Here is a 27,345-nt window from a genome sequence, read left to right on the forward strand (position 1 = left end):
GCCTGTTCCACTCATTTTCCCAAAATCGAGGCATGCCCATAGCAAAAATCCAAGCCCGAACGCCAAAAACTCGCATATTTCTATTATGTCTTGTCTATCGTCCTCCTCGTCCACCTGCGCGCGCTCGGCTGACTGTCGCGCGACCTCTGGCAAGACCGACACCACGACCACGGACGTTTCGGCTGCGGAACATGGGGGCGTTGCGAAGCATGTCAGGAACGATGAAGAAGCGTACGTGTGAGCCGCGGATGTAAACTTGGTCGAGATGGGAAACGCGGCCGTCGCGAGCGGTGACGGTAATGTCCTTCAGTTGAACGTTCATGTTGTCCTCAGCTGCGATATGTCAGCGGAAATCCAACATTTCAAGACAATTGAAAAGGAATAACAAGGGAGGAGGCGTACCGTCGAGAAGCTTGCCACGGTAAGTTTGGCCAGAAGTGATCTCGAGGGTCACAATATGGCCCTACAAGACAAAGTTAGCTTGATAGCTCAATCAGGAGTGCGATATAAAGGAGTACGGACCTGCGCCTCATTCAGGAGCTTAATAGGAATACCGATTGTGGAAGTCATGGTTGCGGTTGGGTGTGGTTTTCGTGTTGTCGCGTGTACACAAGGCCGAGGCTGAGCTGGAGCTTGGTATATCGTGAAAATTGGCGAGGCTTGGTGGTGAGGGCCGTCGTAGAGGTGGAGAAGGGTTGATCCGGGCCCGGAAGAGCTTGATTGACACTGTGTAAAATATCTCAGTACGGCGGAGAATGCACAGTGCATGTATTTCACAGTTTCGGAGAGTATCATGTGCTTCATCCAAACAATTAAGAATCGACATGATGTTGAAACATACTATTCCCTTAATTGACGCCATAAACCTGAAAATACCATCCAAATAATCTGGGAATGCCACACGGAATTATAGAGTGTCTAACCACTTGTTCACTTTCGCCTTATTGCTGACTTGCTTTCTCTTATCAACATCCAACTTCTTCCCATGTTTCTTCTTCTCCTTCTGTTTTTTCGATGTAGTTGATTTCCGCTTCAGTGCATTGGAGCTCGATATCACTACGACAGTTTCTGTAGTGTCTCCTTCTGGTTGCAGCGCTCCACTCATCAACATGCTATCCTCGGTTGTCTTTGTTGAAACAACGAGTTGATCATTCTGCTGGCCGCATACTTCTTGTGTAGAGATTGGAGGATCACTGGTTGTTGGTGTCGTCACGGTAGAGCATGTTGACAACTCCGGAGCTTGACTGGATCCTTGGCTGGTCGCCTCATTGACACCCATGGATTGGTAATGAATGTATCCGCCTTGAACATTCGGCACAATCGAATTTCTTCCAGTTGGCGGTATTGATGAGATGTCCTCAAATGAGATATATCGAGCTCGATAGTAGTACAGTCCCGAGTTGTGGAGAGCCCATTCCGACCACCGAGATCGCCCAGGCAATGACCCAATGGCCTTCGATGCAGGAGTTGAGGGTTGGGGCTCATGCGCAGTGTGTATGTTGTTCACCATATTCGTGATGCGGCGGTCGCTTAGCACTCCAGAACGGAAATAAAGGCACAAGAACACGGGTACGTTGAAGAGATATAATCCAGGGATATCCCTCCAAGCAAAAGACAGTTGCGCCGGGCCGCAAACTCGAGGTTCGCAGATTATCCTAACGCATTTCCTCACCCGACAGCCTCACTCTTCTCGCTGGGTGCCGAAAGGAAGCCTGCATGCAGGAGACACAAAAAGCGACCTCTCGTGTTTCCAGGAACCCGTGGGTCGTCGAAGTATGGTCAAGGAGTCCCTGATTGGGTAAAAGATGAGCAGATTGTTCATATAGTTGGCTGAGAATCGTAAAGGCGTGTTTTGTGAAAGCTATGAGCGTTGGACAGGTGTCACTGCATCTGCCAATTGAACAGCTGCACTTTGACTAATCCTGCGAGGTACCTGATCTGGCAAGTCGACCATGGATGGCCTCAGTAAAGTCCGCCTTGTCAGCTGCCTGTCGCGTGCGGCGGAATTTCGAACCAGAATGGACGCATGAAGTAAGAATATGGTCTTTGCGAATAGGCGTTTTGTAATTGAGGTGACGAACATCACAATGATAACAATCACAATGCTGACTGAAGGCATAGCCATCGATTGGACAGTAGCAAATTTGTTCGGAGATATTGATATGTTGAACTTACAACCGCTTATCAGCGATTCTGTTATTATTGCTTCTCTGCAGTCTCCTCGACCACTCCCTCTTTCTGGGTATCATTCTCTTGCTTCTGCTTCTTCTTTGCTGCCAGCTTTTCCCGTGTTTGTTGCTTGCGAGCCTGCCTGTTGAGGCTCCCAATCACTCCACCCTCTTTTCCGCATGGCCACTTTGCCTCAGCTGCTGCTTCATCCTCCTCAGTCCACTCTCGAGGCAGAACAGCGAAGGTGAGATATGACGTGTGAGTCTTGAGATCGTTCTCAGGTCTATGGTAGAGATTGCCATGCATCCATGGTTTGCTATCTTCAGCAGCCTTTCCATTAGCGTCGGTCTTGGGTGAATTTGAGGCAGGAGTATCGACATCCATTGCTGATGAGTCGTCATCGCCGTTCGTCGACTTGAAATGCACCTTATGGAATTCTTTCGTCTTTCGATTAATCTCCTTGAGCCTTTGCATGGCCTCCTTCACATTGGCTGGTGTTTGGACGTTGCCCCTTTCCGCAGGAAGATTTGCTCCGACTCGCTCACGAATAGTGTTGATTCGTCGAGCTGAGATTTCCACCATGTCAATGTCCTTCCAGCCAAGAAGCCGGAGCTCCTCAATTGTTCGTGTAACTTGCTCAATACAAGGAGAGAAGGTACAAATATGGACACTTCTTTTGGGGTCCAGAGGTGAGACCCATTCAGGGGTGTCAGCACCCTCATTCTCCTTCTTTGGCTTATCGGGCTTCTGTCTTGAAAGGTGATGAAGCGCTTCCCAAGGCGCAGGGAGATCGAGAAAGACTGATGTTGCTTGGGGAGACTTTCCGTCCACGTTGAATCCTTCCCCATAAACATCACGATGTGTCAATTGCACGACACCATCCAGCTTATGCTCGTGAATCTCTTCTTGCATCTTAATATATCGGGGCTCGTGGTATTCGAAACTGAAAACCTTTCCCTTCTTATCGTTCTCGTCCTTGGGGTAGCCATTATATACAGCACGCGCAGAGGCGTGTGTAAAGCTTCCACTTCCGGCTCCAGCTTCGATGATTCGTGTACCAGGAACTGCTCGTATTCTTTGAAGGATATAGCTATAATCGGGAGTATACACGACTTGAGTTCGGTGAGGCAGACTGCTTGTCCAGAGCTCGGGAGTCGGTCTAAGGATATGGATAAAACCACTTGCAGCTGCGACAGCTTTTTTGGCAGGCTTAGACGTCAGATCTGCAACATCATCGTCTGGACCAGTCGTTGTCGGTGTATCATCATCTGTCGCTTCGCGGCGGCGCTTTCGCCCTCTTGAGCCAGTGTCGACATTTGATGCACGGACTTGAGATCCCCAAGGAATCCCAAGAAGTGTCGAGTGAGGAAAAGATCCGAATCGCGTGTTCAAAGTTGCACCTTCGAGGTATCCATCGACTGCGCCAGTCGACTGTTCCAGTGTAACGGGTTGAAGGTTATCTCTGGAGAGAAGAACAATTGCCAAGTCGCCAGTGGAAGTTGTAGTTCCTGGTTCCAGGAAAGGCGATGGTTGAACCATTGATGCGACTGCACGCACGGGCGTGTCTTGAAGGATCGAGTTGGTATAAGGTAGGTAAAGATTAGACTAGATTTGCAAAGACGAGGCAGAAAAATATTTCCAAGATACGCGCGAGGCTGAACGATTAGCGTTGTCCCCACTGAAAGCCTTAGTGAGGGGCACTCAATGTGACACTAAAAATGATCATGGACCAGGTTATTGGACAGACTTTGCGGGGACCTCAGGTGCTGGTCCCCTGTAGCTCCCCTGTAGCTCAGGGCAGGTCTCGAGTGACTCAAAAAGTGATCTATGGCGTCTTTCTCTCCCTTTGACTCGTCTGTGACTCAGGCCTCTCGTTGTAGTAGACATTTGTCTTGTTCTAAGGTCCAGTACCTTACCTTGCATATACACCTCCTTTTCTCCCCTACGATACCCTCCCTCTCCTCTTCTTTTTCTCATTTTCCCCATTCGTCTTGGCTTTTGGTGTCTGTATGAATCTCTTTCGACAACGTCTTATTCGATCCAAAATCCCCACTCCGTTCTCAACACCTCGACTGCGACCCCTCCATCGATTGTATTCGTCTCTATCCAGCTCCAACACGAGCACAATGGAGTCGCTAAAGCTCTATAACTCGCTCAAGCCTGGCGCTCCAGTGCCATTTGTTCCTATTGAGAAGGGCAAAGTTTCTTGGTATGCTTGCGGTCCTACTGTGTACGACAAGAGTCACTTGGGCCATGCTCGCAACTATGTCTCTACAGACATTATTCGTCGCATTCTGATGCATTACTTTGGCTTTGATGTCAAGTTTGTCATGAATATTACCGACATCGACGACAAGGTATGAAGTATAGCATGCTGGACACTATGCGACTTGTCTAAATCTCGACAGATCATCATCAAGGCACGACGACAACGATTGCTCGAGCTCGAGAAGAACAAAAACTACACAACGGACGAACTTCGAGACTTGGCGCTTGCTGCTTTCCGAGCATATGCTAAGAACAGCTTGCCTTTGCTGCTCAAGGATGGAGAGGACATCGATGCGACCAACTATGCTCAGCGAAGAGAAGCAGGATATGGACACGTGCTTGCGGGCGGTACCATTTCTGGTGAGGGAAAGCCTGGCGACGATGAGGCTAAGGTCAAGATGCACCTCAGCAACATGACTGCTGCTGCTGAAGCTATCGCGTCTGGTGAGATCTTCCCCGGCACCGACGAGATTCTATTGCCCTACCTCGATTCGCTTTACAAGGAAACCATCGACACGAGGGATCAGACCATGTTCACAGATCTGACTCAGAGCATGGAGAAGCTATTTATGGACGACATGGATGCGCTCAACGTACTACGACCTGACGTTGTCACTCGAGTTACTGAGTACGTTCCCCAAATCGCCGATTTCGTCAAAAAAATTGTCGACAAGGGATTCGCATACGAATCTGAGGGATCTGTATACTTTGATATCTCTGCCTTTGAGCAAGCTGGAAATACTTATGCGCGACTGCGTCCTGACAACCGAAATGACAAGTCTCTTCAGGAGGAGGGCGAGGGTTCTCTCTCAAAAAACCTTGGTGGGAAGAAGAATCCCGGCGACTTTGCTCTTTGGAAGAAGTCTAAGGCTGGTGAGCCCTTCTGGCCTAGCCCCTGGGGAGAAGGACGTCCTGGATGGCATATTGAGTAAGTCCGAATCAACCAAGCGCGACTTGGAAATGAGCTAACATGTGAATTCAAGGTGCTCGGTTATGTGCAGTGATGTTCTAGGAGCAACAATTGACATCCACTCTGGAGGTATCGACCTGGCATTCCCTCATCACGACAATGAGTTGGCACAGAGCGAGGCTTACTTCTGCGAGCATGGTAAGGGCGAGCACACTTGGGTAAACTACTTTATCCACATGGGTCACTTGTCCATCTCTGGATCCAAGATGTCCAAGTCTCTCAAGAACTTCCAAACTATCCAGGATGCATTGGCTACGAACTACTCTTCAAGAGGAATGCGAATCGTGTTTTTGATGGGCCGATGGAATGATGGTGTTGAAATTTCACCGGATATGCGATTGCAAGCTGACAACTGGGAGTCAACTGTCAGCGTGAGTATGACTCAGATCTTGATCGAACATGACTGACATATGACAGAACTTCTTCATCAACGTCAAGGCATTGCTCGCTGAGGCTGGTATTTCACATGATGTAAAGTCTTTGTCTCTTAGCGCAGATGGCAAGGTTAACGAGGGTCTCTTGGCTGAGCTCGAGCAAGCCAAGAAGGACTTTGAGGCTGCTTTAGTCAACTCAATCGACACACCTAAGGCTATGTCTGTTATCCTCAAGTTGGTCAACACTGCCAACGTTCACTTGAGAGACAACAAGGACGCTGATCTTGTGGCTCTTGAGTCTATTGCACGCTGGATCACCAAGATTGTGGGTATCTTTGGTCTCGATTCCAATGCTTCGCCCCCATATGAAGGTCTTGGGTGGGCCACAGTCATCGCCTCAGATGTTGAGCCAAAGACAGCTGTTCAGCCCTACACCGATGTCTTCGCCAAGGTCAAGTCAGATGTTTCTGGTCTGTCTCTGCAGAGCGCCGAGATTTCTTCATTGCTTGAGCAGAACCCCACTGCCGAGTTCGAGTCGATCGCTTCTGGTGGCTCTCGCGACCCTGAGCAATTGGCTTTGCCTTACCTTCGCGCCGTCTCTAAGCTTCGAGATGAGCTGCGTCGCATTGTTTCTAACCAAACACCTGATACCAAGAAGGCTATTCTTGCCTTGACTGATCGCATTCGCGACGAGGACCTCACAAACCTAGGCGTTTACTTGGACGACAGACCCGATGGTCAAGCTTCTCTAATCAAGTTCATCCCGGCTGCTGAACTGATTGCTGCGCGTGAGGAGAAAGCCGCTCAAGCTGCCGAAAAGGCGCGAAAGAAGGAAGAGGCTCGTCTTGCACGTGAGAAGGCCGATCAAGAAGCTCGTGAGAAGGCCAAGGTCAGACCCGAGGATCTCTTCAAGGGTGACGAGAGATATAGTGCTTGGGATGAGCAAGGGCTGCCCACTAAGATGAAAGATGGCAGTGATGTGCCCAAGAGCCAATTGAAGGGTTTGAAGAAGCAATGGGACCGACAGAAGAAGGTGCACGATGACCTCAAGGCTAAGGGACTGTTGTAGAGATAGGAAGTGGTGTTGATGTGGGTAACCTATCTAGTATCTAGAAGGAGGAGTTCGGGGGCGAAAACAAAAGAATTTCAAGGCTTGATTATTGCACATTGACAATTACACATGAATGACCACATCTGGCTGCATGTCGTTGTACGCTCCTGTGATAAGGAATGCAGCACGCCTTTGCTTGAGATGGGGGTTAAATGTCGTGATAGCATGGTGGCATTGAGCAAACAAATCCGGCACTTATACCCGGGATACTTGGCAGCGAAATATTGATGCCAGAAGCTCGTTAGGCGAAGTTCATACTGATGCCAGGGAAGCAGGATGCTTGTGTCTCTTGCGAGTATTTGGGCTAGTTGCAAGCCATTTCTGCAACAGCATACAAACAGCTAAGTCCATAAACATCTAGACTATTTAACAAGATGAAGACATGCACTCTAATATGACAGAATCTTTTAAACTGCAGCAATTGATGCATATCGATCAATAAATTCCCTTCGGAAATATAGGTTGCAAGGATAAGCTCGTTGGTCAATTGCGTGATGGGCACTATAGATGGCACAAAACTCCACTATCCCACATCACGCTCCTTGGTTCGGCGAACTCGAGATATCTTTACTTGTTAGGAATTGGCAATTGCTGGCTTTTACTGGTAAAGAGACAACAGTGGAGTTCAATGGCGATGAGAAAGATCGGGTTGTCGCGTGGGATGTCGCAGGAATAAAGAGGGCGATCGCCCGCGGATCTTGGCTCAAGTTCTCCAGCAATTACCTTCCAACTGTCTATCTAAGTTTAAGTTTTATCTTATACTCAGGTTTCAAAATGGAGAAGAACTTTGATGAGACAGTTGTTGGTAGCCAAGATGGTAGTTCCAGTGATCTGGAGCACATCGAGGTTGACTGGACTGAGGAAGAGGAAGCGAAACTCCTTCGCAAGTAAGAAACCACACAGAAACTAAGGGTTATGCTCCAATACTAACTTTGAATCTTCCCCTAGGGTCGACTTTACTATTATGCCACTCTTAGTCCTTGGCTTCTTCGCCCTTCAACTCGATCGAGGAAACATGTACGCTTATACCGACGCTCGACTATATACTCGACTAACATAACTCTAGTGGAAATGCTCTTACAGACTTTTTCCTAGCTGATGTTGGGATTACTCAAAGTCAGTTCAATGTTGGACAGCAGCTTTTATCTGCGGGTATTGTCTTGCTTGAGGTTTGTTTCCAGAGTATATGTGTTGATAAGTGTTGCTAACGATGGTTAGATCCCTAGCAACTTTATCCTTTACCGTGTTGGACCTTCAAAGTGGATTGGATCCCAGATCATTGCATGGTACAATCGCCCCAACGTCTCCTTTCTAACATTATCTAATGTCTTATAGGGGTCTCGTTGCCACATTTCAGGCCTTCCAGAAAGGTCTCGGCGCTTTCCTTTCCACTCGACTTCTTCTTGGGTATGTCCGTCCCTAGATATGTTTCAAATGTTTTCTAATACTTGGTTAGTCTTTGTGAAGCTGGCTTCATTCCTGCTGGACTGTATACAATTACTCGATGGTACAAACGCGACGAGACCAGCAAGCGATTCTCCATCTACTTCCTTGGTAACATGATTGCTTCTGGTGCATCAGGTCTCATCGCATATGGAATGTAAGCATGACTTTGACTGTAACCTTCTTTATTCCCTTGCTGATCAAGGCAGTCTTCACATGCGAGGTATTGGTGGACTTGGAGGTTGGCAATGGCTTTTCATCGTAAGTCAACGCATACCTGACCTATCATATCTAAACTAACAATACCAGCTTGAGGGTATCTTCACCATCCTCGTTGGAATTCTCTTCATTGTATTCTTCCCCGACAGTCCCTTCAACCCCATCTCAATCTTCAAGTTCGGTGTCTTTACTGAGCGGGAGAAAGAGATCCTCACAAAGAGAATTCTCAAGGATGATCCTTCCAAGATTCACGCAAAGCCAAACGTCACTAGAGAAGAGTTCCGCAATGTGGTATGTGTCTTCTCTTGAGTATTATATCGTAGTTTTCTGACGGTTGCAGATGACAAACTGGAGACTCATTCCTCATATTCTACTCACTATCAGTGCTCTCGCGCCCGCGACAACTATGGGCTCCTACTCGCCAAGCCTTGTAAAGTCATTCGGTTATGAAAGACTCAAGTCTAATGCACTTGTGTCAATTGGATCTTGGGCTCTTGTTGTAACTAATCTGCTATGGGGTTATCTTGGGTAGGAAACATCCTTATTCATCACTTAACACCTTGTGCTAACTCCACTCAGTGATAAACTTCAAATGCGTGGCCCTCTGGTTGCATTTGGAATCTTTATGTTCTGGGCATTCACAGTAAGTAGCTCTCTTCAACACTTATTCATGCATCGCTGACTCGTTAGATCGCTGATCGTGTCATGGTGTTTTCACCTGATGGGCATACACGGTTCGCTCTCTTGACATTAACACATGCTTTTGGATGGCAATGGCGTAAGTTGAACCACAAGGCCAACAAATGCCCGTTATACTGATATTCTCATAGATCCCCTGAATGGTTCTTGGATGTCTCTCAACGCTGGTTCTGCTGGAGAGAGATCCATCACCATGGCCATCCTCATCATGTCAGCCAACACATCTGGCATTATTGGAAGTCAACTCTTCCAAGAGCACGATGCTCCTCTTTACAAGACAGGCTGGACCGCTATCATGGCTCTAGCCTCTGTTGGTCTTGTCATGGCTATTATTGCGAACTTGCAGTACTACTTCCTCAATGGTCGACGGATAGGTCGCAAGGGACTGAAGTATAGTCCTTAAGTGCATGAGAGAATATCCATTTGTTCGTCAGATCATAGCTTTGGTTCACAGTGGAAATATTGTAACTTGGCTGTCTGAACTTTTGATCAATTATTAGACTATCATTAGGGAATCATGAACTAAAGTACAATTCTGTGCCTTTACTGGGTCTCCTTCTTGGCGTCCTTCTTAGCCTCACCAGCAATCTCTTGAGCCTTCTCAGACTTCTTCTCCAAAACCTGTCGCAGTTCCTCAATAGTCTCCTTGAACAACTTCTCGCCCTGCTCCTTGTGCTTGTCCGCAACCTCGCTCAACTGCTGCAGCTTCTCCACGACCTCGCCACCGTTGGGGATCTCCTTGATGTACTTCTCAATGTCGACCCAACCGCCAGTGAGCTCGTTACCCTTGGACTTGACCTTCTCAGTCGCATCCTTGACGTACTTATCCAGATCGCCTAAGTCGCCAGATTCGACGGCGGACTTGGCGCGCTTGAACAGCTCGGTAGTGTCACCCTGCTTCAGAGCGTCGGCGTTCTTCTCGATAAGCTCTTTGACCTTGGGATTCTTGTCAAGGTAGGGCTTAGCCTCCTCAAGACCCTTCTTCCAGGCCTCGTCGCCGAGCTTCTTGATCTGCTCCACCTTCTCCTCGATGAGCTTGCGGGCCTTGCTTATGCTGGCGGCGCTGAAACCTCCAGCAAAGATGTCCTTGACCTGCTTCCAAGTCTCGTCGACCTGCTTCTTAGCCTCGGGGCCATACTTGTCACCGAGCTCCTTGAGCTGATCGACATTGCCGCCAAGCTTCTCCTTGACCTGAGGGTGGTTGTCGATGATGTCGCTGATGGCATCACCAGCGAGATTAGCGACCTTCTTGGCGAGATCGGCGAGGACGTCGTAGGCCTTGGAGGCAGTCTCGAGGCTCAGGCCAGACTTGGAAAGATCTTGGAATTGCTTGTAAGCATCGTTGACGAGCTTGTCGGCCTCGTCCTTGTTGTTCTCTCGGACCTTCTCCCAGTCGTTGAAGGCAGCATCAACGTAGGCGCGACCACCGGGGATCCAACCGACATAGGAGTAAGCAAACTCCTTGATGTAATTCACAGCCTGATCGGCGTCGGGAGTGTTCTTCTGGAGCTTCTTTGCGGCAGCCTCATATTTTTGCTGGGCCTCCTTGGCAGCCTTGTTGATACCTGAAGCAGCGCGGCCAGCGGGTGTGTAAGAGTAGATGCCGTAGAAGATAGCTGAGCCGACAAAACCACCAGCAATACCGGAGGCGAGATGAGCACTGCTCGATGAAGATGAGGTTGTAGATTGGAATCGAACTTGGCGAGAAGCACGAGAAGCACGTGCGGCACGAGGCACGGTTGATCGAATGAGAGGGCGAGCAGGAAGCATTGTGTTGGATTAGTTGTTGTGAGATGGAGAATGAAGAATCAGATTGTGATGAAGAGGGGAAAGATGTGAGTATGAGGGGAGGAAAAGGTCAAAGATGGCACTTCGAAATTAAGTAAATAACTTTTTACAATTTACCTAAGGAATGACGTATCTATACGATCACGACGCAAACAAACCACAAGCTCATTGCGTCAGGACCAAAGCTCCGGAAACGTGACGTCAATGACGCTCATATGCGGACATTGCGGGGTGAGTTTGGCGTTCCCCATGTGAGACCAAGACAGTCCAATTGGCCAATTGGGTTCCATGTCTCAAAACTCAATGGGTGCTCAAGATCGAGATCCTTGTGCAGTTCCTGGTTTGATCCTCGGGTCTAGAGCTGAAGATGATCAGGGGCGCTTTCGTAGGTGTTGATTTGACGGGGCCGGGATGGGCCGCGAATGTTACGTCACGACTACCTAAGACAACAGCTACAGTACACTAACAACCAAGCTCACCAAGCTCAGCTTGTCTAGGTCTACCAAGGTTAACATCGGGAGATCGGCTATACGACAATCAGCCGCTTATTCAGGACTAATGAGGTCGAGACTCTTTAAGGGTTTGTCGCTCGACGGATTCTGCCTATATTGTAAGTCCGTGGTTGGTCAATTCGACTTTACTTCATTGTCGTTTAGGTTACCCTGGAGATCTTTGCCCGGCATCTTGCAAATTAATAGACCATCGCTGAGTTCAAGACGCTTTTGGCTGACATTGACTTTCTGAATTGATGGCTTTAACAGTATACATTCTTATCAATTAGATACAGCTAATACTCCTATGATAGTAATGCGGGCCTTACTAAAACACGAGCCAGGTTCCCGCGAAGGATGTGCACTAACATTGAGCTTAATTGTGATCTGGAGTCGACTGGTAGTGTGCAGAATCCTGTGCCGACGTGGCATTACTGTCTGCTTCACTCGCAGCCCGGTTTCCGTTACCAGTGGAGGAGGCATCAGGAACTCTTCCACCCCTGAACTGCTTAAGATTCCATCGATTGACAAGCCCGGCATACATCTTTTTCAGATCGTTGTTATTGAGGTCGTGAAAATCTGAGCGTATTACATCTTCAACAGTTAGTGATAGAAACTCCTCGTACTAGAGAGCAATAACTTACACAGTGTTTGAGGACGCACGGGATTGGAGTCATGGTACAAGGAATCAAAGGTGTACCGAAATCTGTATGCCTCGGCTAGAGGGCTGTCGCCAGGTTCGATTCGCCTCCCGTGGTCTCTCTCAGACCTCAGAAACCATAGATAAATGCCATAGAAATCAGCATCATGGGCCCATTTCGCGGGGTCTGTGGCGAACGACCTGGGGTTGTTGTGGTCTTCCGGGCTTTGTCTCTCCATGACTAAGTTAATCGCATCGTGCAAGTCGTGAAGCCTTCTGCCGAATATCGCGACATGGCCCGAAAGCTTGTCGTAATGGGACGCGAGGAGTTTCGTTTGTCGAGCAAGCTGGTCAGGACAAGTTAGTGGATGACTGCATATAAAGACGACAGGATGTCTTACATCACCCAGGGTGAGATCGGATTGACCGCCACGATCGGATACACCCTCCTGCGAGAGAGAAGCAGGAAGGCCGTCCTGGGATTCTTCATAGCCCCTGTTTTGGGAATTTATAATTGGAGTCTCAGTCCCCGGATAGGATGTACTATTAGGAGCTGAGAGACTGTTGGCGACTACAGGAGGTCTTGAGCCCATGGATTTGACAGAGCTTGAAGAAGAACCCTGATTGGGGTGACCATCAAGAGATTGGCTCATGTTGATGAATCTTTTGCCTGAAGATGTGGAGATATTGTGGTCACTTGAAGAGAACTGATGATAACATGGAAATTGTCTATCCAAAAAGAAGAAAGGGAAGAGTTTGTTGATGGTGAATGAATAATGTGGAGGATATTTATAGTGGAAAGGGCAAAGAAGCATGAATAGAGAAGGTACATGGGAAGATTGGATTTTCTATTAGGCATGACCAGAAAACCCCGTATTTTGCTACCTGTATCAGCTTCTTCAAGCCCATTCCTAAGGCGTACAGTTTCTCTTACAGCAAGAACAGATTGGCTGGTATCAGGTCTTGCCTCTCTGCAGTAGAGAATGGTCGTAGAGACTGGCCGGGTCTTTCTTACGTGGTTCATAGAGCAGCAGAGGCTAAAGGGTAACCTACGACGAGCAAGTGAAGTGTCACCCTAAACGTTAATTGATATGTAGCTCATGCTTTGTGATTTTGGTATTCATTGGTTTGAGAATCTGTACACCGTAAATGAGGGTACACTGATGGCTTTGGGACGATACCCTTTTCTGATGTGATATATGTCCCTTAAGTTTTCGATTGATGTGTAAGTTGTGTCTAAAACTGAATGCCGACCATCTCCCATGCCGCAAGGCTCTCAGAGCCATATCTAAATCCTAGTACATGCTGTTTCTGTTGGATGGAAACACAAATGCACTAATGAAGTTAGAACTATCTGAAAGCGATTTGTACCAAGTATGTCTAGTGGTACTTTAGAATAGCTTTAGCCTTGGTAAAATCTCTTATCGTTGAGGAGATATAGTGAGGGGGTGTCAAGCTTGATTGTTACATGGCTGTACCGAGTGTGGTTCTATGCGTTGATTGTAGACTCTGAGGATATGAGGATAAGAGGGGGCTTTGAATTTGATCCAATCGCTAACCGGGGTATCTCTGGCGGCATAGGAATCCGAGGACTCTATTCCATACAAAGTGCATTGGGATGCGTTGGTATTGAGAAGAATCTGGTCCCATGTCAAAGCCTGGCTAGCTAGCTAATTTTAGAAATCCCTTCTGGGAGTTATTTCCGGTACTCCTTGTGTAAATTTTCGATAAAGTCTATCTGCATATTGAACTAACAATATAGCCCGATTTCAATCATGAATTTATTCAAGGAGTAATAAGCTGAAGTTATTAGGAGTGTCATCTTCAGAAAGACGTTGCCAACTCAGTCTAGTTTCTGACGTCACTGCAAGTGGATATTATTACATGGCTATTTTACTTTACTGGCTGCAGGCTTTCAGCTGGAGTCATAAAGAACTATTCAAGGATTTATAATGTAAAATTAGTCTAAAAGGTTCCGATAGAATAAACATGGCAAAGACAATGACTTTGTGGAATTGATACAAGATATCGTGGTGAGAAAGAAAAGGCCTTCTCGGTGTTTCTAAACCGGGGTCTCCACACAAGATGAAGGTCCAACCGAACCACCTACGTAGTGGCATATATCTTCCACTCTTCGATTGCCGACTGAACAAATTTCTATTCCATTCACAAATCAATAACCATCAGCATCAACCAACAATCAGAAAATTATCAAAGTATTGCAATGGCACCCAAAGCCTTGACCCGAGAGACCTCAACTCGCGCTGCGCTGGAGAAGGTCCAGGGAGCCATCCAGAGCCCAACGACAGCGGTGATTCCCAAGCCGCCTTCTGACGTAAGTGTATTTGGATAGAAGATGAACGCCCATTATACTGATAGAATTACAGCTTGAGGAACTCAAGGCTGATTGCGACTCATTCACTTTCACATCATTCACCACAGAGGATGCTTTTGTGTTGGGCAACCTTCTCTACGCCCGTCTTTACCCATATGCTGTCAAAGGCAAGCCGACGGTGATCTCAATTGCCCTTGCAAACACCTCCCAGGTTGTCTTCCAAACTGTTACCGGACCTGGCACAGCTCCCGACAACGAGCAATGGGTTCGCCGTAAGAGGAACACTGTTCTCCGATTCGGTAATAGCACGTGGTTCATGCACAACAAGTTCAAGGGGGATGAGGTTGCTTTTGCCGCGAAGTATGCCATTGCAGATTCAAACAAGGGTGACTACGCAATCCACGGTGGAGCCATCCCGATTCGTGTCCAGGGAGTTGAAGGGATCGTTGCTGTTGTCGTGGTGAGCGGGCTCAAGCAAGACGAGGACCATGGAGTTATTGCCGATGTTATCAAGAGTAACTGGAGCTGTTAGATAATTTCATAGGGTAGACAGACACGAATCTGTCAAGGATGCTCAAGGTATCCCTGACACAGCGGCCGACCGGATTTCCTACTACGGAGTGTCCGTTCCCGCTAAATATGCACCAAAACAAATAAAGTTTATGCAGCTAATGAAACCGAAATCCACACTAGCGTGCCGAGACAAACTAAGTTAATTACTCCATGCATGCCGAGCATTGAATTCCATAGTCTATCATATCTTTATCAAACAACTAGGCACAAGTTGACGGCCACCATGAACACGACAAAATGGAGGATTTCAAAGGCTTGTCAAGAATGTCGCGCCAAGAAGATCAAGTGCAATGGGGAGACCCCCTGTCAAAATTGCAGCATGAGAAATCTCAGTTGCGTCTATCGCGAAAAGGCCCGTAATCGGACGCGCAAGGTCAAACCGCGAACTGCAGCTTATGAGACTATAATGTCTCATGATGCCATGGAGAGCACGTCTTTGGAGCCCTCCGATGAAGGAACTGTGCCGCCTACGCCAAATGCCGACGATACGGCATCTGTCGGACCTACAGGATCAGTAATGGACAGCGAACGCAGTTTGACACATAATAGCGTTGCTGCGACACATCGCGCATCACCATCTTGTTTTCTCCAACTTTACTATGGTCCCTCATCGAATTTCGCCTTACTCAACTCGATCTACCACCAAATAGCAGGAACATGTCCAAATGATCCTCCATCACGCTCCGGAATCGTCGAAGAAGTTGGTCCGGGTCTAGACCTATTCAGCCATCGGAGACTATTCTTCGGAGATTTGGCTGACAACCAACGACCAACATCAGTACCAGACGACTGCTCAGCAATGTTGATTGACCCGGATACTGCTCATCGGTTACTCGAGAGATATCTTCTGACCTACTGGCACGGCCTTCCCATCATGAGTAAAGACCATTACCGCCGTCGCTTAAGTGCTCTATATCAACCACCTGGTATCTTTGATTATGATGCACCCGAAACCATCATTATAATGCTGGCTGTAGGACTGGGGGCTTCCATGACGGGTGAAGAGGCCATTGCGGACTTTCTTTTTCAGAAAACCAAACAAGGTGTCGCCAAGTTGGATGAGGTAGTGAACATGCAGATGGTTCAGATACATCTCTTAATGATAAGTCATACCTCCTGAACTCTGCTCTCATATAAGCTTACACACCCTCACGGTCACTTCCAATCTGAAAGAGCAAGACCAAATTCAGGCTTCTTACATGTCGGAACTGCATGCAGAAAAGCAGTAGCCGCTGGTCTACATAAGGATGGATGCACACGCCCAGGATATACCGAAGATGATACAAATCAGCGAAGAATAACATTCTGGAGTTTATTCTTCTGGGAAACGTACGTTTATTGGTTATCAAATTTGATCACTGCTGACATGGTACAGATGGCAATGTTTTGTCCTTGGCCGACCTAGCTCGCTTCCTGATCCTGGCCCAATCATACCACTACCGAAAGGTCAAAAACTGCTAAAATCTTTGATCACCCTATCACGTATCATGGACAAGTGCGTCAAAAAGATATATAGTCCACGGCATGACTCCCTGTTACCTGTCTGGAATGCAGCAATCGAGATCCGCCGTGAACTACATCAGTTTGCGGAGCAACAACTCAAGGATATGAAGTTTGGCCTTGTTGGAGACCCTAGTACAGGAGAGCTCGGCGTCTGTCAAGCCATGGTGTCAACAAGTAAGCCAACACAATTCATTTCATGAATCACACTAACCGAGATAGTGTACCACCATACACTTCTATTGACTTTTCGCCCCTTTCTCATTTTGCGAGCAAAATTGAATCACGATCGTGCAGCAGCTACTTCTGCAGAGAATCTACAAATGCCTCCACCTTGGCTCGATAGCGCTTGCGAGTATTGCTTGGAAGCAGCGAGGAATTCTGTTGGATTCTTAACGGGCTCTTGTGCCACCAACATTCTTTGTCGTGTACGCTCATCTCCCTTGACTCGGAGTCGGAAAATCGGCTAACAGCAAGCAGGATATCAAGTACCATGGCTTCTTCATGGAAGGAGCATGCTATGCCTTGGCTTTTGATATGCTTCAAGAAAAGAAGACAGCTCACCGCAATCTGCCATGGATTCACTCTGGCCTCAGATGTCTCCGTTCCATGATGGGATCAGCAGGAGTAAACGCCGGCCAACTGCCAATAACAATCGCCTCAATCGAGCAGATGGTTCGATCTGCTGGGTTTGAACTGAAAGATCCAGTAGATTCGAATCAGCAGAATCAGACTTCGCAGTCCACGCTTCCCGGATCACCAGCACCTGTCTCTGTTGCAGGCGGCACGAGGAGCGAGCCTGCGTTCACCTTTCCTTCTATGCCATTTGGGTTTGATGTCACTGGCCAGATGAATGGAAGTTCGAGCTCTCCTGCTGGAGCTGCATCGGAAGATATGGCAGATTTCACAGCTGCTGATGTTGGATGGGATATTGATTTTGGAACTATGAATATGGAGGCATTTTTGTCTCTCGACTCGGCGGAGGCTTTCAATTTTGCGCCATGAGTACATATGCCACTGCATTTCTGTACTTTATCTAATTGGGCTGATTTTTTGCTGATGTCAGTCCTGGGGGCGTTTTTAGACGCATTGACGCCGTTAAACGAGCTGGAAGGTGAAATTGCATTGGGATGGTCGGGACCACTACATAGATGGATAATGACGAGGCTACCGATTGGAAGGATGGTGGACATGGAGAGGAGCAATGAATTTCTTCAGATATACCACCAGCTATGATATACCCCTGACTCATGAGAAAGGGCGTTGATTCTTGACAATATCACTCGCATAAGACTATCAAGCTGTCCCACTATTCTTCCCCGTCAAGTTGTTACTCGTTCTGAAGAGCCAAAATAGCAGACAACCCTCCAGTGAAGGCCAGAAGCCCCCGAACAATATTCATCCATCTCCATTTCTTCAACAAATCCACAACCTCATCACGACCGACCTTCTCCTGCTCAACGCTACTAGCAGCAATATCATTGAGTCGATTATTCGTGGCCATCATCCCAAGCACCGTCCAGGGCAACTGAGACACTGCAGCCACAGCAGCAACTACCCAGAGTGTACGTTGAGCAGGGACAAGATAAGCAACTATTCCAGAAGATGCACCTGAGAATAGCGCAAGTGGAACAAGAGTTACCGCCCCACGGGTGTAAAAATCCTTGAAGAAGGGAGTATTGATGGAAGTAGGCTGGCTGTAGAGAAGAGGGACAGTGAGGTGCGAAGAGCCGAGGTTTATTCCTGCAAGGACAAGGCTCGAGGTAAGGCCAAAGACCTGAAAGGTTCGTACTGTAGAGTCCATTTTGATTTTCTACTATGAGTTGTTTAGACAGATGAGTCTTATCTCTGAAGCTGAAGTGAGCAGATATCAAGGTTCGTTGGCTAGTATGATATGTCAGACTGGCCTCGTTAGGTGCATGTGGCTTGCTGCAATATCCGTCATAGACTTAGAGACAATGTCTCAGGACTACTACATCGATATATCCGTGATAATGCCATCTATTATACGATAGCCGGCTTCGTCGGAAAGTTTGGCTTCGACTGAAATGAGGTTTCAGTGTAACCATATAATTATGATGAGAACTCAAATTCCTCGTATTCGTTTTATCATGAATTTGAAGGTTAACATGATTGATGAACAAATCTATGTAGACAGGCCCAAAGCTGAGACAACCAGAGCCAAGCAGATAGTATCACCTTAAACCAATTACAACAAAATTCAAGACCAATGCTTGATGTCTCATACTGACCTATTAGACAACTCCAAACCCGAGATCGAGTTTGAGGATGCTGATCCCGTCTAGCGCTTATACAGTGACGCTAAGAAGTCGACTTAGTCGGGATATTCCACTCCATGCAACCAATCACGTAAACTCTTAATCCCCTAATTTCAGTCAAGCGAACATATGTCAGCCTCCTGAACATTCTTAAACAGAGAGCTTCCCCTCAGTGAATCTGTACGAGTTTGTTGTTGAGGCAATGGAGCTGTCTTCGCTTTATCAGTCCGCTTCGGCGGCGGTTGGCTCTTTGCCTGTGGCCTATAAACTCTTATGTGCTGTCTTGGTGGTTTTTACCTTGAATAAAGCATTTCATGGGGCTGAGAGGAAGGGGTATAATAAGAAGAATCTTCCGAGATATGCTCCCATTGAACTTGCAATTGCGAGTTATATTCTTAGCGGAAATGGTCTAGGTCGACGAATCTTGTACTATGCATTCTCTTCAGTTCAGTATTAGGACTTGGCTAATTGTATTATAGTTCAGCTTTAAGCCGCTATGGAGGGTCTCTATTCGGTCTAACATCAGGACATCAAATCTTTGTCGACTTGCCCGGCGTGGAACGCCTCTTAGCTCAGTCTCATCACACTTTCAACTCCGATCCAGCACAGTACTCACTCTGTACTCTTGTCTTCGGCAGCACTGATACTCCAGAGCTGAGAGCCAAGTTTGATACATCATTGAAAGATCTTGTTCCTCCTCTTGAGCGAACTTTTCTGAATGACGCCGCTTCTACAGCCAATGTTGAAAAGTCTCGTGTTGCGGAACGAGGTGCTTCACTTGTCACATTCTCTTCTAACCCTAGGGATATGGCGCGATGGGAGCTTTCCGCAGGTATTAAAGTAATTCAACCTGAACAGCCAGGTTGTCCGGGAAAAGTCGAAGCGAATCTACAAAGCTTGACTCGAGACTTTGGAGCTTGCATGTCTGTTCCTCTCATCTACGGCCAAGACATACTCGATCGGAATCCTCGGCTGCTAGATGACTTCTGGACATTCGATAATGACCTATTTCCACTGCTTATGGTCGGTGTTCCTAAGTGGGCTCCATTCAGAATGATGCAAGACGGTCTCAAGGCCAGAGCCAGAATCATCGATAGTCTGGAGGCAGTCTACAGACGAGTCGACCAATATGAGAAAGGAGAGCCTGTTGATTTCGGTGCCGATATGTCAGATGTCAGTATGATGCTACGAGAACGAAACAAGATCTACAACAGAGACGGATGGACATTTCCTGAACGTGCTGCAGCGGATCTTGGTACTTTCTGGGGTCTCAACGCCAACGCTCAGCCTGTGTTGTTCTGGTTCCTGCTTTACGTTTATTCAACTCCTGGCTTGCTTGAACGAATCAGAGATGAGATCTCCCCCTATATGACTTTATCAGATGGTGACAAACCCGAGATTAAGTCTATGGATTTTCCAAGTTTGTTCCGGAAGTGTCAGCTCTTCAAGGCTTGCATCTTTGAGACGTATCGCCTGGTGAACGAGCCAACATCGATCCGCTATGTCACTCAACCCGTCAGCCTGAACGATGGCAATCACAAACATGAACTTAACGAAGGAACATACATCAGCGTTCCTCTCGCGTTGAAGAACAAGAACCCTTCGATATATGAGGATCCTGACACTTTCATCCCCGATCGTTTCCTCGAAACAGACCCTGAGACAGGAAAGGCGACGGCACGATACGGAAAGTTGAAGCCCTGGGGTCTTGGAGCTGCTATGTGCAAAGGACGAACATTTGCAGAGAAAGAGATCATTTCTCTTGGATCAGCTGTTGTTAGTCTCTGGGATATAAGTCCTGCTGAGGGAGAGTGGAAATTGCCTGCTATGATCCCTGGAACTGGAGTTAAGAGGCCAGTCAATGACATACGTGTGGTTATCACCCGTAAAAGAGTCTTCAAGCCATTCGAGTAAGCATGAAGCCTAGAATATCTTTTAGGGTATTTGGTTGAATCATGTGAAATAGATATTGAACCTAACGAACTACGAGATAAACAGAAGTTTTTCTTTTTGGCAAGCTCTATGTGTTTTGGATATAAGATCAAGATTTCATACCAAAGTTTGGAGGGACAGCTTTCAATAGAGATGAGTACAATACTGTAAAAGAACATCATATGCGTAGTAGTATATCAAAGAGCCTGAGTAACTAAACTTTCATCATTCATTATTATTATTCATTGCTGTCATAATGATATATAAAACTCCCACGAAAGAAAATAAATTATGCACCTTAAACGCCGTATTCCATTACTCTTCGTCATCGTCTTCTTCATCTTCATCCTCATCATCTTCCAAGGTAAACCACGCCACCTCCCTGGAGAGGAGCAGCTTTTCAACCTTCTTGAAGATAACCACTCTCTTTTTCTCAAACTTCTTGCAGGCTTCTTGCATTTTTTGCTGCTCAAGTGCCCAAATTTCCATGCGTGGCATGGAAGTCTCGTAGGCAACCATGCTGAGTTCTTGTTCGAGGTGTTTTTTGCAGTCCGCAAGCTTTTGGATTTGAGCTTCGGCAGAACTTCGAATCTTATGGATCATGCTCAGAGCTTTTGGTACATGAAGGCAAATGCAGAAGTTGACGGCATGACTCATCAGCAAGGACAAGTGGTCCGTCGTGATAGGTTGTCGGTGAACCGCAATATGGCGAATTTGCTTGGCTGAGTAGAGAAAAGAGGTGAGGACGAGGCCACTTGCTTGACAACGACTGAGATGCTGGAGAGTCTCCCAGCGCTTCTTAAAGTAGAATGCCCAAGCATTCAGTTCTCCTGCTTCTGGGCATGACCATTGCGTCTCTTCAAGGATGTCTGGCATAGCCTCTTGGGCGAAACGAAAGCAGGCATGTTCCAAGATGGCCTGGATTCGTGTGAGGATGAGTGTCTGTGTGCGAATGGGAACATAGACGTGAAGTCCAGGAGCTTTGACAGGGAGAACGTTTGAGATTGACATGTCTGACCCTGACATGTCTGAAGTCGAAGAGACACTGGATGCATCATCCCCACTCTCAAAGGTAGCACAACCAGATGACCCAGAAGCTGGAAGCGTGTTTACGCGGTGATATAGCGTGATAAAATCGTTCCATGATATTTCATTCTCGCGAGCTCGGAGCCTCAAAAACCCATACTCTCCCTTGCGGGTATTGTTGAGAGGGCTTTGGGTGCGGTTCATCTTGGCTGATTTGAGGGTGGGAGTAGTGGATGAAATGAAATAAAATATTTGAGAGAAGATTTGGTCTTAAAAGAAGTATAGTGATAAGTTGGTATGTATTGATGCCGTATGAAATGTAGTTTGTGTCGGTGTCTTGTCGTGACTTGACGAAATCGTGAGTGAAACTTTGATGAATGCCGTAAGAAGAAGTATAATGAGAATATGAAGGGGAGAAGTTGACTTGAGAGAAAAGACGAAGGGGTCGTCTCTTTTATAGACAGAATATCTCATTATACTTTCCATGAGGGTATACACACGTGTCTCCTGTTTGCCCTGCACACGAACTCTTCAGTCTGGAACCATACGACCCTACAAAGGTAAGTTTCTAAGTTTCTGTGAACACACCGTTAAGAAACTCTTGGATGGTCATGCTCTTATAGACCTTTCAGTTCTTTCTGTCGACGCATGGCTCAAGGGGAGGATACTTCTTCTCCTATTTTGGCCAACCCCTTATTTATGCTACCATGATGCTAGGTCAATACATTCCCTCTTCTTACAGGCGAAGAGATGAAACACCCCTAGTATCTTCAGATACATCATAAAGGTCTCTCATCTTTGCTAGTTCTTGGTGGAACCCAGTTATGAAGTCATTGCTGGGCTCTGGGTGGACGAAAGCAATTTGAGTCACATCTGATAGAGGGTTCAAACTCAACTCACGTATTTAAATATTTCCCGTGTCACTGACCAATCTATGAACTTCGACCCGAATATAAACTTTATTAACAGAACTTATAACATCATCAAAAACATCTGGTCTAGATTCACGAACCACCTGTTAGACTTTCTCAGCTTCTTCCAAAAGACATGCAGATCACGAGACAGTTACCAAAGTTAGAATCTTCGCATGCAAACACATCATTCTCAACATGTTCAGTATTATTGGGTATAATCATTGATCATTGCAGGTCTATCATGCTTCTCGTTTATACTTCTTCGTTGCCCTATACACCGCATCACAAAGATGCAGCACACTGCGCGTCAAACTCCAAATAACCTTCTGTCTATTCCACTCTAGTTGGTCTTCTCACTGTAGACAAAAGCATCAAGCTCCTGGTACGTCTTCTCCAAATCATCGTTGACGAGAATCTTGTCAAACTCGGCATTCTTCGCCCACGCAAGCTCATCCTGCGCACGTGTCAAGCGCTGCTGGATGCTCTCCTCGGTCTCGGTGCCACGGCCGCGCAGTCGCTTCTCGAGCTCTTCGGTATCAGGGGGCGAGACGAATACGTAGCGTGCATTGATGGAAGAGGCCTTGACTTGCTTGACGCCCTCCATTTCGATGTCCAGAACAACAACCTTGCCCTTGGCTGTCTGCTCCTCGATGGTCGCCTTGCTCGTTCCGTAGAGGTTACTTCCGAATTGAGCACTGTAGGTAATATGTATTAGTACAGGTGCTGGTTGTTGATGCGCTTGACTTACTGCTCGACGAAGCCATCCTTGGCGATCAAATCCCGAAACGCATCCTTGGTGACAAAGTGATACTCAACGCCATCGGTCTCGCCCTCACGAGGGTTACGGGTAGTATGCGACACAGAAAGGGTGAAGGTATCAGGGTGACGGCTGAAGAGCATCTTGATCAGCGTGCCCTTTCCGACACCGCTAGGTCCCGAGATGACGAGTGGTCGGCGGTCTGAAGGAGAAGCCATTGCGAAGGAGCGTCTTGGGCCAACTATTAAAAAAACGAAAAGTGAAGAGGTGAGTTGGAGGTGCTTACTTTGGGACTTGAGAAAAGGGTTTTGTACTGGGGATTAACAAGTTTGAGTTGCGCTTCGCATAACCTAGAAACCACCGCATCGTGCCCTGGGAAAATGCTAACGAATGGGGTGCTAATGCAGGAGAGCTACCAGGCACTGTGGGGGAACTCGTCCAATCACGTGCGGCGTTAGGTGGCTTACATCTTCACGGTGAGAGTCATCCTAGAACTTTGAGTATAAGAATGAGTAATTTACAAAGTACGCAGGCACTGACAGTCAAGATCACTCATCTAAAGGTGGACGACTAGGTAGCGCCAAAGCCTCAGGCGCTGCCATGAAACCCAAGTAAAAAACGATGTGATCTATTTATGTTTCCGATGTGGTCTATCATTACGACTATTGCCATTAAGCCCTTTCGTTACACATTACTTTATCCATATCTATATCAATGTTGTCCATCCACCTCATGCAAGTCATGTCATCAGCTCAATTATAGTACCTTCAATCAACCCGTTGCTTATTCTGGGAAGGTCCCCTTTCAAGCTCAGGAGTCTGCATCTGACGACTCCGTTCTTCTTCGGCATCAAGTGCTTCAACAGTTGTATCCCTACGAATACGGAACCGTCTTCCTCGCCAGTTAACGGTATTCCCGAAGACAACTGCGTAGGCCCAGATTGGAAGAGCTAAAGCTTCACGGACAATCCAGGCAGCTAGGAACTCTAAGAATTTGCGAGTTTTGATTCCATCTCGATTCATGAACCCTCTGGCGAAACGAGGTGTCTCCTCATCAACCTCCATAGTAACGCCAGAGTGCAAACGTCTGTAGCCGAAAAAGTCGACAAGCATCCAGACAGTGATTGTTGTAAGCCATGCAATCACCCTAGCAGCCCAGGTCGGAGGAATGCCACATATCCGCAGTGTGGTGATTGCAAAAGTAAAATATGTGGCAAACACGAAAGACTCGGTGAAAGGCTCAATGAGTGTGGCTGGGAGAACCGTGAACTTTCTCGCTCTGAGCCAGCGAGAGCGTCGTGCCGCATATGCTTTCACAGACATGCCCGACATCGGCTGAACAGCGATGTCACCCCAGACTAACCCATGGTTCCTGTGGCCGGGAAATTCAGTATTCCAAAGGATATCGCCGATCATATGATCTTCGCAGATATTGTGCGAAAAGTAATCCACGCCCGTTGGGAGGTTCTTGTCCTGAGGTATCCTAGGATTCAGTACAGCGTTGGTCGCGTGATCGAGGTGAGATTTGCGGAACATGTTGCTCTTGCCCACTGCGCAAGGCGCTGCACGAGAAGTGTTGATAGCACTGTAGAATTTGGCATGCGATGTTGCCATGAACATTTCGTCGAGTCGCCCGCCACCTTGAGCCCAAACCTTGGGATTATCATGAGAACCCCCTTCGCCCGAGTGATCTGACGCATCGTCTTCTACAGGGGAAGCAGCTAACAGGGGCTGACCGTCTGCTGCAACCGGTGTGGAATAGTCGATCAAGTCAACAACAATGGGTAGTTGGTGGACAAACTTGTAGGGAACGTTACCACCGTCACCATTGCATCCCTCAAGCTTATCAACCATGCGCCCCAAGACTCCCTTGGCCATCCAGACGTTGCAATCCACAATCCACACAATATCCCCTGTGGCCTCTCGGTATGCTCGGCTGAGATTACGAATTTTGGGATTCGGCCCCATATTCGGCGTCGTGCCTAACGCAAGGTCGTCTACCTCAAGCATGATACGCGCATCGATACCGGGGAAGTCCTCAAGGACCCTCTGTAGGATCGGGTACGCCGGATCTTTGTCATTTTCGAGACAGAGACGGATCGAGATCTTGTTTTGGGGGTAGTTCTGGCGAAACGATGCGGCAATGCAATCGTAGAGTCGAGGCTCGACGCCTTTGATCGGTCGAATTATGGTGACATGAGGAGTATTTTCGCCAAGGTTGGGGGAAACTGGATGAGCTGGACGGCTGGCAAAGTTACGAAAGCTTGTGGGCGTTAGGGAGAGCTTGCGGTTAGTGGTTTGGTGGGAGAAACTTACAGAGCCCACACGCCAATAGCGATAACGAGAACAATAAGGCCAGCAAGAAACAAGAAGGCGGAAGCGATGAGCTCTTTCAACGACCACATGATGAAATAGACTGAATGCTTGTTTGTTTGTTTGTTTGTTTGTTTGTTTGTTGATGATGTCTTTGGACAACTGAATGTTGTGTAAGGAAGCAAGACGGTGCAGTGGTGACTTTGCAGCTCGATTTCTTGTTCTTCGGCGGGCCTGGAAGTGAAAGGCGAGACGGATGATTGAAAGGGTTGAAGAAGGCTGTACCGGAGCCAGCTGCTGAGTGAGACTTTCCGGCTGCAATTAAGACAGCTAAATCATGGTGATGGCTTGAGTTCTGAGGTCATATATAATAGGGGCGTCTTTGGACAGCTCTCTTGTGCCGTGCCAGAGGAGGGTGGTAATCTAATAAAAAAGTGAGATCCAATTCATCAATGTAATGCCGGATGGTGGACAGGGAAGACCCGCTAGCGAATACTGACTAAGACCATTGAGACATTTGAACAGGTCTAAGTTAAAGTCTGAAATGAGGATCATGATCATAAGTCTTGATAATAACAGTATTCAATGGAATCACGGCGTTCGTTAGTTGGACTCGCATTTATTTTTCGGAAACTTTCTTCCATGCTGAAATTCTGGAAGACTACTGATTCGGGTTGGCAGACATTCTTGTGGAAACTGACGTAACCCTCAACAATCAGTTTCAGAAATCAGAAACCCTGTAATTGTCAGCAAGGACGATAAATTACCATAGATCTTCTGAACAGAGGATATAAATTGGATTGTGATTAGTCCCTTCAGAGCAGACTCTTCTAACTTACATACTTTTAAACCATGTGTAAAAAAAACATGCCCGAGTTCTCGTCCGGATATTTTATCCTTCGCAGATTTATAAGAGAACCCAAGGCAACTTTCCACACCCGACGGCGTCTTGCATGTCTTGATAGCTCCCGTTTTCTTCTTTCTGAAATCCGTTCTTTTCCACCGTGACCGATGGTAAGCACTCGACAATAAAAAACACCTACTGTCTTCCAGTTTGGCTTTCGCACTCGATAATGATGCAATCTCCGAACCAAGGTCTTGAAGTGATGTCCCTTACGGGTAAGTCCGCGAGCATCAATTCACGGTAGTCCCAAGATTTGTAGTGTGGGAGCAGCACACAAACATCCATGTTAAACCGGGGGTCTCCTACGAACGTTCATGGCCCGTAGAGCTATCCAAAACTGTGTGTAATGACATCCCCGAAGCCCATGCCATGCTTATAGAGCTACAAGACGATCTATGAACGATAAACAGACCTATTTTTAGATACGATTAAGTCACACCTGAACTATGGGAGTTCAGAACCGGCAGCGCAGTGAATCAAGCTTTGATAGGCAAGTGAATAAGGCGTGAAACAGTACTTCGGCATCATGTTGACGGGTTCAACAAATATATAGCAGTAGGACACAAAAGTTGTAACCAGGAGAAACGGAAATGACATTGCAGTCAGCCATATCTCAAAATCATTCAATTCTGGTGAGTAAG

General features: G+C 47.2%; 14 protein-coding genes across 14 annotated transcripts; 5 read left to right on the forward strand and 9 right to left on the reverse strand.

Moving 5' to 3' along the window:
* Positions 1–94: 94 nt before the first annotated feature.
* BKA55DRAFT_512335 (uncharacterized protein) lies at positions 95–570 on the reverse strand (the record flags this gene model as incomplete). The annotated part of the gene is made up of 3 exons (XM_046187795.1): positions 95–333; positions 403–463; positions 523–570. The coding sequence occupies 3 exons, from the start codon at positions 568–570 to the stop codon at positions 95–97; spliced, it is 348 nt and encodes a 115-aa protein (XP_046049461.1).
* Positions 571–724: 154 nt separating this feature from the next.
* On the reverse strand, positions 725–1,855 carry BKA55DRAFT_374174 (uncharacterized protein). Its single transcript, XM_046185905.1, has one exon. The coding sequence runs from the start codon at positions 1,508–1,510 to the stop codon at positions 908–910; it is 603 nt and encodes a 200-aa protein (XP_046049462.1). The 5' UTR covers positions 1,511–1,855; the 3' UTR covers positions 725–907.
* BKA55DRAFT_374161 (S-adenosyl-L-methionine-dependent methyltransferase) lies at positions 1,843–3,819 on the reverse strand. The gene has a single exon (XM_046185904.1). It carries the CDS (start codon positions 3,706–3,708, stop codon positions 2,200–2,202), a length of 1,509 nt encoding a protein of 502 aa, XP_046049463.1. The 5' UTR covers positions 3,709–3,819; the 3' UTR covers positions 1,843–2,199.
* A 476-nt stretch (positions 3,820–4,295) lies between these two features.
* BKA55DRAFT_690382 (tRNA synthetases class I (C) catalytic domain-containing protein) lies at positions 4,296–6,850 on the forward strand (the record flags this gene model as incomplete). The annotated part of the gene is made up of 4 exons (XM_046199490.1): positions 4,296–4,526; positions 4,578–5,365; positions 5,421–5,778; positions 5,825–6,850. The coding sequence occupies 4 exons, from the start codon at positions 4,296–4,298 to the stop codon at positions 6,848–6,850; spliced, it is 2,403 nt and encodes an 800-aa protein (XP_046049464.1).
* An 816-nt stretch (positions 6,851–7,666) lies between these two features.
* BKA55DRAFT_594296 (major facilitator superfamily domain-containing protein) lies at positions 7,667–9,656 on the forward strand (the record flags this gene model as incomplete). Its single annotated transcript, XM_046195652.1, has 11 exons — positions 7,667–7,779; positions 7,959–8,061; positions 8,111–8,178; positions 8,228–8,299; positions 8,349–8,492; positions 8,545–8,596; positions 8,645–8,845; positions 8,895–9,082; positions 9,134–9,197; positions 9,245–9,332; positions 9,385–9,656. The coding sequence occupies 11 exons, from the start codon at positions 7,667–7,669 to the stop codon at positions 9,654–9,656; spliced, it is 1,365 nt and encodes a 454-aa protein (XP_046049465.1).
* A 68-nt stretch (positions 9,657–9,724) lies between these two features.
* On the reverse strand, positions 9,725–11,459 carry BKA55DRAFT_568911 (uncharacterized protein). Its single transcript, XM_046192864.1, has one exon. The coding sequence runs from the start codon at positions 11,021–11,023 to the stop codon at positions 9,797–9,799; it is 1,227 nt and encodes a 408-aa protein (XP_046049466.1). The 5' UTR covers positions 11,024–11,459; the 3' UTR covers positions 9,725–9,796.
* On the reverse strand, positions 11,460–12,825 carry BKA55DRAFT_738521 (uncharacterized protein; the record flags this gene model as incomplete). The annotated part of the gene is made up of 3 exons (XM_046201391.1): positions 11,460–12,126; positions 12,177–12,519; positions 12,574–12,825. The coding sequence occupies 3 exons, from the start codon at positions 12,823–12,825 to the stop codon at positions 11,909–11,911; spliced, it is 813 nt and encodes a 270-aa protein (XP_046049467.1). The 3' UTR covers positions 11,460–11,908.
* A 1,474-nt stretch (positions 12,826–14,299) lies between these two features.
* BKA55DRAFT_568916 (uncharacterized protein) lies at positions 14,300–15,202 on the forward strand. The gene is made up of 2 exons (XM_046192865.1): positions 14,300–14,507; positions 14,560–15,202. The coding sequence occupies exons 1-2, from the start codon at positions 14,397–14,399 to the stop codon at positions 15,037–15,039; spliced, it is 591 nt and encodes a 196-aa protein (XP_046049468.1). The 5' UTR covers positions 14,300–14,396; the 3' UTR covers positions 15,040–15,202.
* Positions 15,203–15,399: 197 nt separating this feature from the next.
* BKA55DRAFT_728277 (uncharacterized protein) lies at positions 15,400–17,757 on the forward strand (the record flags this gene model as incomplete). The annotated part of the gene is made up of 5 exons (XM_046201172.1): positions 15,400–16,161; positions 16,219–16,409; positions 16,456–16,757; positions 16,893–17,008; positions 17,061–17,757. The coding sequence occupies 5 exons, from the start codon at positions 15,400–15,402 to the stop codon at positions 17,583–17,585; spliced, it is 1,896 nt and encodes a 631-aa protein (XP_046049469.1). The 3' UTR covers positions 17,586–17,757.
* A 153-nt stretch (positions 17,758–17,910) lies between these two features.
* BKA55DRAFT_690388 (uncharacterized protein) lies at positions 17,911–18,384 on the reverse strand (the record flags this gene model as incomplete). Its single annotated transcript, XM_046199491.1, has 1 exon — positions 17,911–18,384. The coding sequence occupies one exon, from the start codon at positions 18,382–18,384 to the stop codon at positions 17,911–17,913; it is 474 nt and encodes a 157-aa protein (XP_046049470.1).
* Positions 18,385–18,975: 591 nt separating this feature from the next.
* BKA55DRAFT_374260 (cytochrome P450) lies at positions 18,976–21,064 on the forward strand. The gene is made up of 3 exons (XM_046185906.1): positions 18,976–19,285; positions 19,339–20,769; positions 20,826–21,064. Exons 1-3 carry the CDS (start codon positions 19,062–19,064, stop codon positions 20,830–20,832), a joined length of 1,662 nt encoding a protein of 553 aa, XP_046049471.1. The 5' UTR covers positions 18,976–19,061; the 3' UTR covers positions 20,833–21,064.
* A 42-nt stretch (positions 21,065–21,106) lies between these two features.
* On the reverse strand, positions 21,107–22,021 carry BKA55DRAFT_594300 (uncharacterized protein; the record flags this gene model as incomplete). Its single annotated transcript, XM_046195653.1, has 2 exons — positions 21,107–21,513; positions 21,547–22,021. 2 exons carry the CDS (start codon positions 22,019–22,021, stop codon positions 21,107–21,109), a joined length of 882 nt encoding a protein of 293 aa, XP_046049472.1.
* Positions 22,022–22,810: 789 nt separating this feature from the next.
* On the reverse strand, positions 22,811–23,873 carry BKA55DRAFT_568923 (P-loop containing nucleoside triphosphate hydrolase protein). Its single transcript, XM_046192866.1, has 3 exons — positions 23,775–23,873; positions 23,480–23,719; positions 22,811–23,426 (listed from the first exon to the last, which is right to left on the reverse strand). Exons 1-3 carry the CDS (start codon positions 23,852–23,854, stop codon positions 23,072–23,074), a joined length of 675 nt encoding a protein of 224 aa, XP_046049473.1. The 5' UTR covers positions 23,855–23,873; the 3' UTR covers positions 22,811–23,071.
* A 382-nt stretch (positions 23,874–24,255) lies between these two features.
* On the reverse strand, positions 24,256–25,892 carry BKA55DRAFT_539719 (uncharacterized protein; the record flags this gene model as incomplete). Its single annotated transcript, XM_046190173.1, has 2 exons — positions 24,256–25,750; positions 25,804–25,892. The coding sequence occupies 2 exons, from the start codon at positions 25,890–25,892 to the stop codon at positions 24,256–24,258; spliced, it is 1,584 nt and encodes a 527-aa protein (XP_046049474.1).
* Positions 25,893–27,345: the final 1,453 nt, after the last annotated feature.

Source organism: Fusarium redolens (genome assembly GCF_020744475.1).
Source record: "Fusarium redolens strain MPI-CAGE-AT-0023 chromosome Unknown BKA55scaffold_8, whole genome shotgun sequence".
Classification (NCBI taxonomy): Eukaryota; Fungi; Ascomycota; class Sordariomycetes; order Hypocreales; family Nectriaceae; genus Fusarium; species Fusarium redolens.